General features: G+C 46.0%; 1 protein-coding gene across 3 annotated transcripts in view; it reads left to right on the plus strand.

Annotated features, from left to right (window-relative positions):
* Positions 1–12,685, plus strand: part of TJP1 (tight junction protein 1) — a gene marked incomplete at its 5' end in the record, with an annotated part of 90,671 nt that overhangs the window by 29,473 nt on the left and 48,513 nt on the right. The window contains one exon of one of the 3 annotated variants that reach the window (XM_081114837.1): positions 6,068–6,202. The exons of the other annotated variants lie outside the window; for them this stretch is intronic. Coding sequence (XP_080970963.1) covers positions 6,176–6,202 — 27 coding nt within the window. Of the gene's footprint in view, positions 1–6,067; positions 6,203–12,685 lie in introns of those variants that run through there. 3 annotated transcript variants of the gene reach the window in all.

Raw genomic sequence — 12,685 nt, forward strand, 5'->3', positions numbered from 1 at the left:
AGGAGGTCAGGGTTCTATTCCCCGCCAGGGCACAGGCCCAGATTGTGGGCTGGATCCCCAGTCGGGGGCGTGCAGGAGGCAGCCGATCCATGATTCTCTCTCACCATGGATGTTTCTCTCCCTCTTTCTTCCTCTCTGAAATCAATAAGTACATTTTTTTTTTTTAAAAAAAAGGAAGGAATCTTTGATACGTGCAACAACTTGTATAAACCCCCAGGAAATTGTGCTGAGTTGAAAAAGCCAATTCAAAAAAGGCTATACACTGTATGATGCCAGTTATGTCATATGCGTGAAGTAATATAATTATAGACATGGAGAGTGGATTCGTCGTGGTCAGGGGTTAGGGATTGGGGGGTGGGGGGAGAAGATGGGGGTGCCTCCCTCTCTTCCTCTCCCTCCCTCTCTCTCTAAAATCCATCAAAGCATGCTCTCTGGTGAAGATTAAAAAAGAAAAAAAACCCCACAGAATTAAATTTACAAGACTGGCACGCAGGAAGAGATGATAGGAATACGCGCCGAACAGTGAAAATTGAATGAATGAGTGAGTGAAAAGTACGCCGAGTTGCTAAATGTTCCAGTCCAGCCGCCTAGACCAGCCGTGGGCAAACTACGGCCCGTCTGAAATGAATAAAACTAAAAAAAAAAAAAAAAAAAAAAAAAGACCGTACCCTTTTATGTAATGATGTTTACTTTGAATTTATATTAGTTCACACAAACACTCCATCCATGCTTTTGTCCCGGCCCTCCGGTCCAGTTTAGGAACCCATTGTGGCCCTCGAGTCACAGAGTTTGCCCACCCCTGGGCTAGACTAATTCAGAGGAGCACTGGTGGGTGTGGCCGCATGCCTTCGTTCACTTGCATTGATTCTATGTGTAAGCAGCGTTTTAGGCTATTTCAGGCGCCCGTTTCTTTGCCTTCAGGATATCAGAGAAATGAATTTGGCTTAAGAATGTTTCCACTCAACCCCAAGAGTCAGGAAACCACTCCCTTTCAAAACACAACCCTTGCTCTCTCTCTCTCTCTCTCTCTCTCTCTCTCTCTCTCTCTCTCACACACACACACACACACACACACACATCTCAGCTGGATTTGTACGTATGTGTGTGTTTTTGTTTTTGTTTTTGAACGCGCCCAGCTTTCATACAGCTTTTCATCTCCATGGAACACGCACTCGCCAATGGAAGTATTAATCACGTTTAAAATTAGAGCTTGTCACAGAAACAAAATATGCAGCTTGATAATATGTATCTTTCCACAATGGGCGCGAGCCACAAAGAACCCATCCCACACTGACGGGCCTCATGGTGTTACCGATGAATAAGAGCTTTGGCGTGGGCCTCCTCCGAGCCCTGAAAGTTATGGCCAGTGAGGGTCTTGGGATGCGTCTGCCTCTGCCCCCCTCGCTCATCCACACCAGCCCCCCACGGAACCCCACTTCTGTTGTGCCCATGAGACAATGTTTGCACCAGGAGATCTTCCCCAGATTATCCAACTCATGCTCTTTTCTTAAAAAAAAAAAAGTTTTATTGATTTGAGAGAGGAAGGGAGAGGGAGAGAGAGAGAGAAACATCAATGATGAGGAGAGAGAATCAGGGATCGGCTGCCCCCTGCACGCCCCGCACTGGGGATGGAGCCCGCACCGGGCATGAGCCACCCACCTCATGCTCTTTCGGATGCTCTCACCATCTGTGTCCACCCTTTTTTTACCCAAAGAGAGTGTCTATTTAGTGTTGATGAACCAGGTGGCTTTCCCTCAGCGGTTCCTGTTGCCCTTTCAAAAGGAGAGGCAGGGGCGGGAGATAAAAAATGCTCTCCCAGACCAACCGGTGTGGCTCAGGGGCTGAGCGTCGACCTATGAACCAGGAGGTCAGGGTTCGATTCCCGGTCAGGGCACATGTCCGGGTTGCGGGCTCCATCCCCAGTGTGGGGTGTGTGCAGGAGGCAGCCCATCCATGCTTCTCTCTCCCTCTTTCTTCTTCTCCCTCTCCTGTGATTTGTTCTTAGTTGTCCTTCCACTATCTCTTTTGCAAATAAATGTAGATAGTTTACTCCCTTTTAAAAGTTATTTGAAATATAAAAATGTATTTGCTCCTTTTTAAGTGGAGTTGCACTAACTTTTCTATATTTTGTTTGTTTTAAAAGGTTATTATTATAAGTGTTTGATCACAAACACTGTAAAAATAAAATCCAAACATTACACTCAGAGGGACTGGGCCATTCAGCTTCTTTTAAGGAATCAATCAATCAATCAATCAATCAATCAATCTCTCTCTCTCCATACATACTAGTATGTGCAAATAAATACACAGAAATTGATCTGGAAATACACTCTCTGTGTATTTGTGCCTAAAAAGATCTTCTTTATTTAATGGTATAATGACTTTATTGGCAGAGGAAAACTCTGAATCAATTTATAGAATTTGTAACTCCCCCGGACACTGAGTTATGGCATAGGAGTAAAATTAGGATTATTATCATTGTTACTCTACAATGCTTTGATAGAGTTCTCCTACTTCTAGTGTTTTGTATCTGTAGTCTCTCCTGGGACAAAATGAAAACCGCCTCCTGTTCTATCACAGCGGTCTTTGCTTCCCCTTTGCATTTCATACATAAACTCCTAGCTCGGACCCGAAATAACAGATATTTTTTCCTAAGGATATTCTTTTTTGTAATGGAAATATATGCATAGAGAACATAAACATATACAGTGTGAGTGTGCACATCGTTATTCATTGGGTCACGGCTGTTTGGCCAAGTGGTTCATTCTAAGACTCGCGAAGGTTTTGCACACGTGGTGTGTGTGTGTTTTTTTCATTCTGAGCCGCAGACACCAAAAATCCCACAGGAAGTTGTGTTTGTAAGTGTTGTGGTGTTTCGTTTCCTGTTCAGCTTGCATGAGAGGATCAGAAATAAGATAAAATTGTGGAACCGAAAGAGATTCTTGGTTAAGCGTTACTTTAACTCTAGATGAGGACCTCAAATGCGCTTGTATTCCTCCCAACCAGAAGTCCAGGGGGGAGCTCTAACCACTTTCCTACCTCAGCCTTAAACTTGTGGTATAATGTCCACATTTCTTGGGTGTTTAGTGGATAAACTCTTCGTTGCTAAAGGGACAACTGAATCATGCTTTTCACTTCTTAGGAAAGCATCTCCCCCCAAATAAGCCAAAGCAAAGGAGCTGTCTTCTTAGCTTTTGACAACCGTGTTTTACCATGATCATTATTTATTGTTCATTCTCACCCGAGGACATTTTCCCATTGGTTTTTAGAGAGAGTGGAAGGGAAGGGGAGAGACACAGAGAGAAACATCGATGTGAGAGAGACACATCAATCGGTTGCTTCTCCAATGGGCCCCGGTTGGGGCCGGGGATCCAGCCTGCAACCAAGGTACATGCCCTTGACCGGGATTGAACCGGCGACCCTTCAGTCTGCAGGCCAAGGCTCTACCCACTGAGCCAAACCACCGGCTAGGGCTACCGTTCTTTTTACAAAGGATACAAACTTTCTCTGCATTTTTGGAGCAAAGGTGATACATAAAATATACATTCGTCAGCTTAATTTAGATATAAATACCATGGAACAATTTCAAAAGGACACTACAATTCAAGGAAGTGTTTTTATTAGTGCAATTTTTAAATCATAGTATCTTCTCAAAGTGGAATTTTTTTTGGGCCTGATTTTATTATTTATTAAGCCATGGCAAAAGTAAAATATACTAAAACTGTAATCTGATGTATTAGATCGTTGGCAAATTGTCGTCATCCAGCACTTAAATGATATACAAGAGACTTGATGGAAAGTGACAAATAAAAAAAACACGGAGCCCAGCCAGGGTGTCTCAGTGGTGAGTGTCGACCTGTGAACCAGGAGGTCACGTTTCCATTCCCAGTCTCCCACAACTACCTTTTAAAATAAAAAAATCTCCCACATTCATAAAAAATAGCGTTTGCTCATAAGGACATGTTAATTACAGTTCTTATAAGAAGAAATAACACTTTGTCTAAAAACAAAGAAAAATACATGACTTTTTTAAAAAGTGACTTTATTTCTATGCAAGGAGGTTGGGGGGGGGGGCGGCGGTTGATAAGGCTTTGACTTGCAGAATGCTTTTTTCCTGGTTCAGGTAGCATCGAATTTCAAAATATATGGTACTTCATATTGAAAATCTTTTTTTTTTAAATTAAATCTTTATTGTTCAGATTATTACAGTTGTTCCTCTTCCCCCCCCCCCCCATAGCTCCCCTCCACCCGGTTCCCCTCCCACCCTCCTCCCTTACCCCCATATTGAAAATCCTAATTGTTTATGTATGACGTACAGATATTTATTGGTTAAGATAACTCTGATCTTTTCATACCGCTGAATTCGAAAGAGAAAAACCACCCTATAGAACTTGATCTTTATGCTTTTATCCAGCTCTTGTGTACCTTTAGTGGCTGTATCCTGGGTACTTTAAGGGTGTTATCATTTCAGGTTACTAAGAATTCTTGGCATGTGCGAGGAGCTTTGCATTTTACACAGTGCAGGGAAACGTTTCTTGCATGTTCCTTGGTGTTTATCAAGGCCGCCAGCCAGCCCGGTGGGCAGTTTGAGTAATGGCCCAGTAAACCGGACCGTGAACTGCGCGTCTTTGCACAGGCTGAGCTGGAAGAACTGGGTTTAGAATTACATGGCAACCACATCCCTCTGCACTCACTACTAAGAATTTTAGCATTAAAAAAAAATCTTTTTTTTCCTGACTTCAGAGAGGAAGGGAGAGGAAGGGAGAGGGAGAGAAACATCAATGATGAGAAAGAATCATAGATCGGCTGCCTCCTGCACACCCACACTGGGGATCCATCCTGCAACCGGGGGACATGTGCGCCCCAACTAGGAGTCCAACCGTGACCTCCTGGTTCATAGGTCAACGCTCAACCACTGAGCCATGCTGGCCGGGCAAGAATTCCAGCATTTTTGATGGCAACATGTATTTTTAAGAGCTGGCTCGCTGCACTTGGGAGAAAAAGACTTGGGTATACCTTGAGGGCCTAAGGTGAGTGAACCAGCCGGCTTGCCCGGAATGCCCGTGACCTCATTACCAGTTTTACTTAGGTCAGTCGGTTTGTCAAGAACCAGTGCAATTATTTTGACCTTGTGAGGAGCTCATCAGAGATGAGAGCCGGGATGCACTTGACAGAAAGAAAAACAAAAAAACACCACACACCACAGGCATTTTGCCCTCCGCGGAGCAGCAGGCCCCAGACACGTGGTGCAGCTGTGAGCACCGTTATTTCCCAGGTGAAGGAAGGATGCGCAGGTAGGAGGTGCAGGGGCTGTGGCTGCTTGGGGCTGTGGCTGGTTTAGGACAAAATGGTAAAGTTATCTTTAGGAGTTTACAAAAAACTCAGGGGCTTGTTGCTTGGGGGCGATTTCCGCCGGACCCTCGGTAAAAACAAACAGGAAGACTCGCGCGCCAGCGGAAACGCAGGCTCCCAAGTTACTTCGGAAACTGGCCTTTTCCTTCCGCGACTGGGGGCGTCCTGCAGCAGGAAGCGGGCGGGGGGCGCTGGCCCCGCCCACAAGCACGACCCCGCCCACCACACCCCGCCCACTCCAAACCACGCCCCCACGCGCCCTGCCCCCAGCGTGGCCCCGCCCCCGCCCAGCTGAGCATGCTCAGTGGGCCGCGCCGCGCCGGCAGGTTTGCGTGGCCGCCCGCAGTTGCCGGCTCCGGCTCAGCCCGCCGACGCCGTGTCCCTTCCCCGCGCGCCGTTCCCGCGAAGTTGCGCCGAAGCCGGTTTCCGAGGAACCTCCGGGCGGGCAGCGGGGACGGCAGGAGGCCCCCGGAGGGACGAGCGGGCGAGGCCGACGTGGCCGGGCAGCCCGAGCTTGGGGAGGCCGCGCGGGCGGCCACACTCGGAGGGCGGGAGGCGCCGGCCGGGCGCGCCCCGTGGAGAGGACCCGGGCGGGGCGGGCCGGCCGGGCGGGCGGGCGGGCGTTCCCCGGACTTTTGTCCGAGTTGAGTCCCCTCCCCGTGGGCCGGGCCTCTCGGGCCGGCCTCCCCCCACCCCCCCACCCGCCCTCAGCCCCGCTCGCTCCCGGGAGATGTTGATCTGGGCTGTGGCGTGAGGAGCCGGCGGGCCGGTGGCGCGGAGTTTCGGGTCCGGGGAGCCTCGCGCGGCGCCGGAGGGAGACAAGATGTCGGCCAGGGCCGCGGCCGCCAAGGTGAGCGAGCGCCTCCCAGGGCCGCTGGGGTCCGTCCCGAGCGCGAGTGCGGCGGCCGCCGGCGTCGGGCCCGCGCCCCGCCCTCCTCCTCCCCGCAGGCGGCGGCCCGGGGGCGACGGCGGGGCCTCGGGGCGGGGGCGGCGGGCGCGCGGGGCCGCCGTCGGGCAGGTGCATCGCCGCGGGCGTCGGTGCCAGGCTCTGGCTCCCGGCGGGCGGGGCGGGGACGCGCAACAGGTCCGGCGCCGGGGAGCTGGGCGTCGGGAGTGGGGGGCGCGGGCCGCCCGCGGTGGGACGGAGGTCGGGGTCGGGGTTGGGGTTGGAGGGGGGGGTCCCCCGCCAGGACCCCGGTAGCCGTGCGTTGGGAGGGATGAGCGGTTCGGTCCCGGCGAAACCGTGCAGTTTCGATCTGATGTCACTCACGGTGGAATGCGCGCCCCGGCGATAAGGCATCGCGGCTGTAAAACGCTCAGCTGTGGAGGAGGCCGTCTACTCTTCTCTTTTCTTTTTTCTCCTTCCATCCTGTATTATTTACCGAAGGCAACACTGAAAAATTAAAAAAACAAAAACCCAACCCCTTTCACACCTTTTTAAATAGTTTTCGTTTGAATTTAAACTTTCCAAAAAGTGAACAGCAAATACCCTCCTTACCGAGTGGACAATGAGATGAAACGCTTAAAAGTGAAAACAAAAGATCTGTGGGTCTCCGCAAAAAAAAAAAAAAGAAAAAAAGTAACCCTGTTTCCCATCCAGTTTGTTCTTTCCTCGCGTGTTGAAGTCGGCTGCTGTTTTCTCTGGTGCCTGGAAACCTTGTTTCGAAGAATCAGTGAAAAACCCTCTCCTTTTGTACATTGTAATCTCTCTCATCAGAAAGAAGTTACTGGTTCTTCAGGAACAGAGGTGTGAAGAGTAAAAAGTCTCCCCCTTAGAAGATAAATTCGCCGCTTGAAACAGTAGTTTGTGGTTTTAGGTATTTGGTGTTTTGTTTTGTTTTGTTTTTTTCCTATTTGAGCTGTTTATTGGGAGTATCTGGGAGCAGGTATATACTAAGGCCCAGAGAGTGGTTCCGTAATTTAGTCCTGGGTAAATTCTTTTAAGGAATGTAGTATTCTTTGAGAATACTTTAATCAAAAAAGAAAAAAAAAAAGACTTTAATCTGGTTCTTTTGACTTGATAGTGATGTAGAACAACCTAAAGATAAAACTTGATCCGATGACTTAAAAAAAAGTTTTGTTTTTTTTTTTTTGCTTTGATTTTAACATAAACTCACAGTATGTACCTCTGATGGGGCTTGCTTCCCCTGGAGGAAGGCTTTGCTCCCAGATTACAGAGAATGTCACTTTGTTCCCCAAGTGTGATCTCTCCCGCCTGATAGCCAAGACAGTACACTTTTCAAAGGTTATCTCGAGACGGGAGAAATGAGGTTTTCCGTGGGTGGCCGCAGTTAAGACGGTTTAGAAGGCGTCACACGTTTCCTCCCGAGTGACGGCATTGAGATTTTATGCCGTAATGAAAAGCGTCCCGGGTTAAATAATTGCATTGTAGGGCCGTGTGCATTCTTAAATTCTTATGAGTAGAATGTGAGTTGAAAGCTTATTTTTGTTTGTTTGTGTGTGTTTTTTTTTAAATCCTCACCCGAGGATATTTTTCCATTGATTTTTTAGAGAGAGAGGGAAAGACCAGAGAGAAATATCAATGTGAGAGAAATACATTGATTAGTTGCCTCCTGCACACGCCCTGACCCGGGCCCGGCGTGGGTGCCTTCAACCGAAGTATGTGCCCTTGACCGGAATCGAACCCAGGACCCTTTGTTCTGCAGGCGGACTAGGGCTGAAAACTTACTTTTTAAAATTGCTGTATTCTAAAGTGAAATAATACTCAGCCATCTTTTTTTCAAGTGGCATTTATTTCTTTAAGGGGATGAAAGTGCTTACTAACAGGCAGGCTCTGCACTGAATCCCTTTCATATCATACTCTTTTCCCCCCACCCTCAGTTTAAAAAGGAAATGAAGACATTCATTTGGCAGCTTGCTTTTTTATTTTTAGCATAATAGTTTGTAGAACTCTAATCTAATACCTTTGATTTGATGTTCTTTGTAATGGTTGAATGGTTTTCTGTCCCAGAAACCTGCGGTGGGTCATCATTGCCTAACTTGTTCCCAGGATTTTGCTATTGTAGTAAGCAGTGTTATATTTTTATATTTATATACTCACATAGTATATCCATATGTCAAATTCTGAAAAATGTAATTTTTGGGTCAAAGGGTACGTGCACTTAAATTTCTAATAAATACCAGTAATTTTTTTCCCAAAAAGATTGTACTGAGGAATACATATAGTAATAATTATTGGTAAATTGGCAGCAAGAGGGAAAATTAGAATATATGATTAAAATAACATTGTAGATTATTGGAGAGAGGATGCTGGGACTATTGGCCAACTTTTTTTTTTCTTTTAAGTCTGAGTTTTCTTCCTCAGGCCATAGGCAAAAAAAAAAAAGTTGTTTTTTGGTTTGTTTTTTGCTAAAGAGCAAATCACATCATAGAACACTAGAAGAAAGTGTAGGATACTTGTAAAAAAATACATACCTGAGTTACAAGGGCTTCTCTGTACTAATATTGACTTTAGAAGTAATAAAGGAAAAGGTTTTGATACGTGTGATACACACCTGGATTTGTGAACACAATTACTAGTGTACCTGATACAAAATGACTCAGACATTGAAATCAGGAACTGGAGGGTGGCTCTCCGTCTCACCAAAAGCATTGTTAATCATGCAAGGAAATGGTATGAATAATTATTAGAATCATTTCCATTGGTTGAATCACGAAAGTGGCAGTGGCTTCTGCATCTTCAAGCTGTGTCACTTTTGGGAGAAGCTATAACATTTAAAATTGTGCTATTATATGCTCGTTACATCTTCCTGCTTGCAATTTTCATTATGTCACAGGCACAGCACCTTTTTAAACCCTGTGGTTATCTCTTAAAGTGTAGCGTAGTTTGGTATGAAAATTAGTACACCTTCTTAGGAATCGATTCATTGTATCAAGTGAGGCACAGTGGACTTTTCTTAATAGACAAACACTTGAAGGTTAAGAACTGTGGAAATTAGCCAAATTAATGAACCAAATGAATTGAAAATTAGCCTTTACAGACAGGAATTGTGTCCGGAAAGGCTGTTACAAAGTAGTTCTAATGTTGATACTTACTGATCAATGCATATTTGTGTCATATTTGCTTTAAAGGTAAACTAAAAACTCACGGTCTTTTCTGAGAATTCCCTTGGTTGTGTAGTAAATTTTCCTGGGCCTGTTAAGTGTATACAAAAATACTAGAAATATTTTGATAGTATTTAAGGCAAAAGGCTTTTAATTTTTTATGTTAGCATGTTTGGCATTTTAGACATTCCTGGCCAAACTGTAATTTGTGTACTTGGCGGATAATCCCGACTACAGTTGCAACTCTTACGTTTGTTTTAGGACAGCTTTGTTAGCTACCTTTTTTTTTTTTTTTTTAGTCTTCACCTGAGGATATTTTTCCATTGATTTTTAGGAAGAGTGGAAGAGAGAGAGAGAAAGAGAAACATCGATGTCAGAAAACACATCGATTGGTTGCCTTCTGCAGGCACCCTGACCAGGGCCTGGGTGGGAGGAGCCTGTGACCGAGGTCCATGCCCTTGACCGGAATCGAACCTGGGACCCTTCAGTCCACAGGCCGACACTCTATCCACTGAGCCAAATTGGCTAGGGATCTGTTAGCTACTTTTCAAGTCATTCTCATTCTCATTCTCTCTCTCTCTCTCTCTCTCTCTCTCTCTCTCTCTCTCTCTCTCTCTCTCTCTCTCTCTCTCTCTCTCTCTCTCTCTCTCTCTCTCTCTCTCTCTCTCTCGCTGATGTAACTTGCAGACTTTTGTTTCATATTCAAGAAGGGCTCCTGCTGCCCATTGATGGCTGTCAGCAAGTGATAAGAAGAGGTCAGCCCTCCAACCCAGCAAATACTGAGGGTGAGACCAGTGTCTGACTCTGAGGGCTGTAATGCAGCGTGTGGAGCACTGTTTCCTGTTTGGTTTGGAGGAAAAGATTACAGTAGTTTCACTCAGTTTTTTCAATCCTGGAAACAATGTACTGGCTCCGACTTTTACTTGCTCTTTCATCTTTTGTCTATTTAGAGACCAAATGTAAACTCACTACAGTTCTAAGAATAAAACGGACTGTAAATAAGACAGTCAGATCACTATGCTGCTAAGGAAAGTGGCTTTACAAAGAATCATTTTGGTGAAAAATTTGGAAATGTCATTCAGTTTCTGGGTGTGACCCTCACGTGATAAAAATTCCTTTTCTACTGAAAGGACGAGTCTGGCTGTAAGTTCAAGGGTAGTGCCTGCCACCCAGGCCTGGCTCTCAGTCACCCCTCACCCAGGGTCGAGCCCTTGGGCGTGCGTGGTGTGGGCCCAGGCTGGAGGGCGGGTGCGCGTGGCAGTGGCTGCAGACAGTGGGTTGAGCAAAGCTGTTTTTTATGACGAGTTATTCTTTAAAATCAAATGTTAAATAAGATGCAAAGATAGTTGATGTCTAAGAGGATATTTCCAAAATACTTGACTGGAACTTACTTTGCATCGCTTGAGTTTTGAAAGACAATCTTTTAGGGAGAGAGAGTTTTAAATGGAACTTAAAATTGGCGTGTGTTTCAGAGCAGGATTTTCAGGGTGAGGTAGCAGTAAAAATAGGCCTCTCGCTGTCTCCGACCTAGAGCGCCTCCTGATTTATTTATTGCAGAAGAGGTGGCTTCAGGTTCCTCCTTTATGGGGTAGCCAGGTGCTTTATTTCCATTCCCCTTAAACAGATAAATTCTTAATCACGAGTGTGTGTGCCGAGTACGTGCGCAGGGAATTTCATTTTACCTCCGAGGAATGGATGACCATGACTAACCCTGGTCACTAGGCCACAGAGGCACTGCTTTAAGGCATCAGCAAACCACCCCGGCAGGGTGCTCAGTGGATAGAGCTGTGGCCCTGAGGGTCTCCTGATTCCTGGTCAAGGGCAAGTTGCAGGTTTCGGTGCCCCAGGCCCTGTGTGGGAAGCAGCCAAACCATGTGTCTCTCTTACATCCATGTTTCTCTCCCTCGCCCTCCCTCCTGCTCTCTAAACACCAATGGAAAAAACAAAAAATATTCCCAGGTGAGGGAAAAACACCAAAACCAGAAAACCAATGTTGCCAGAATTCATACCCTAAAACACACTATTTGTGATTGAGCAACAAAGCCCTGACCCTTGTGCATGTGGAGTTAGCTACCGAGTCTCAGATGGCCCTGAACTTCCGGTTAGCTCTTAATGTAGGACATGACTGTCACATCCAGGAGGACATCGGGAATGACTGACTGTTTTGCTTAGTTCACCAAACAGCACATTTTGTTTTGGATCCCTGGTCTTCAGAAGCTTATAGTTTCAACTGTGTACTGTAATAATCAGTTGTGAAATGCATAACTCATTTTTAAAATCCCAAGAATACACGCTGCTTACTCATGAAAAGTAAGTGCGAGCACAATTGTGGTCATCTTATCATAACACAGCTTTCTGGTGGACTTGTTTGGTGGGGAAAGTGATGGAATTATATCTAAACCCCGGGCTTGCTGAAACAGTTGATTTTCTGCATTCTTTGTTGATTTTTTTTAAAAAGCTTTAATCAAATCTGGAGGCATCCATGTGTTTAGTACAAGTACTTCACTAGGGGAAAAGGTTAAGAAGTAGAAAGTCACTAGAATTTACTTACTTATAACTCCTTGGCTATACTGCTGTGGAAACTACAGCGTGCTGGCTGTCACTGCTTATGGAGGGGCTGACAAGCTGTGGAATATGTAACAGTTTGCATGTCTTTCAACAGATATTGATTGCAAACCCGGTATGTCGCAGGCGCTGTTTCAGATTGGAGATAGAGCCGTGTACATACGATTGTTTGCACCCAGGGAACATTTTAATGGTGTGGGCAGATAGCAACAAGTGAAATACTACACGTGCTGCTGAACGCTGGAATCCCTAACGTGCTTTCTGTGGCACCCATGTTGTGGCTTTTCTTTATAATTTCACCACTGAATTATGGATGCCATACGCACTGTAGTGTTGCCTGTGAACTTTGCACACTCTGTTGTGTGTGGCTGCTTGGGCTCAGTTATTGTGTCAGATGATTGATGTGGTGGGTAACTGTAGTTCATTAGTTTTCATTGTATTCACGCATGAAACCCTAGTAATCCATTGTGTGGGGCCTCACTGCCAAATTGGCTGGGAAAAAAGCCTTTGAATTAGACTTTGGTGATTTCTTGGGGAAAAATAGTGTATACCTCTGTCAGGGGCAAGAGTTAGGTAAGTGTGCTTACTGGTTAGTCACTGGAGTACTGACACCCTGGGAGCGATAGCCAGCCGCTTTCGTGCTCACCTAAAAGCCAGTTTCAGCCCAGCCCAGGTGGCTCATTGAGCTTCCACCTCTGCACCA

The sequence above is a fragment of the Myotis nattereri genome (genome assembly GCF_964212035.1).
Source record: "Myotis nattereri genome assembly, chromosome: 21".
NCBI classification, from domain to species: Eukaryota; Metazoa; Chordata; class Mammalia; order Chiroptera; family Vespertilionidae; genus Myotis; species Myotis nattereri.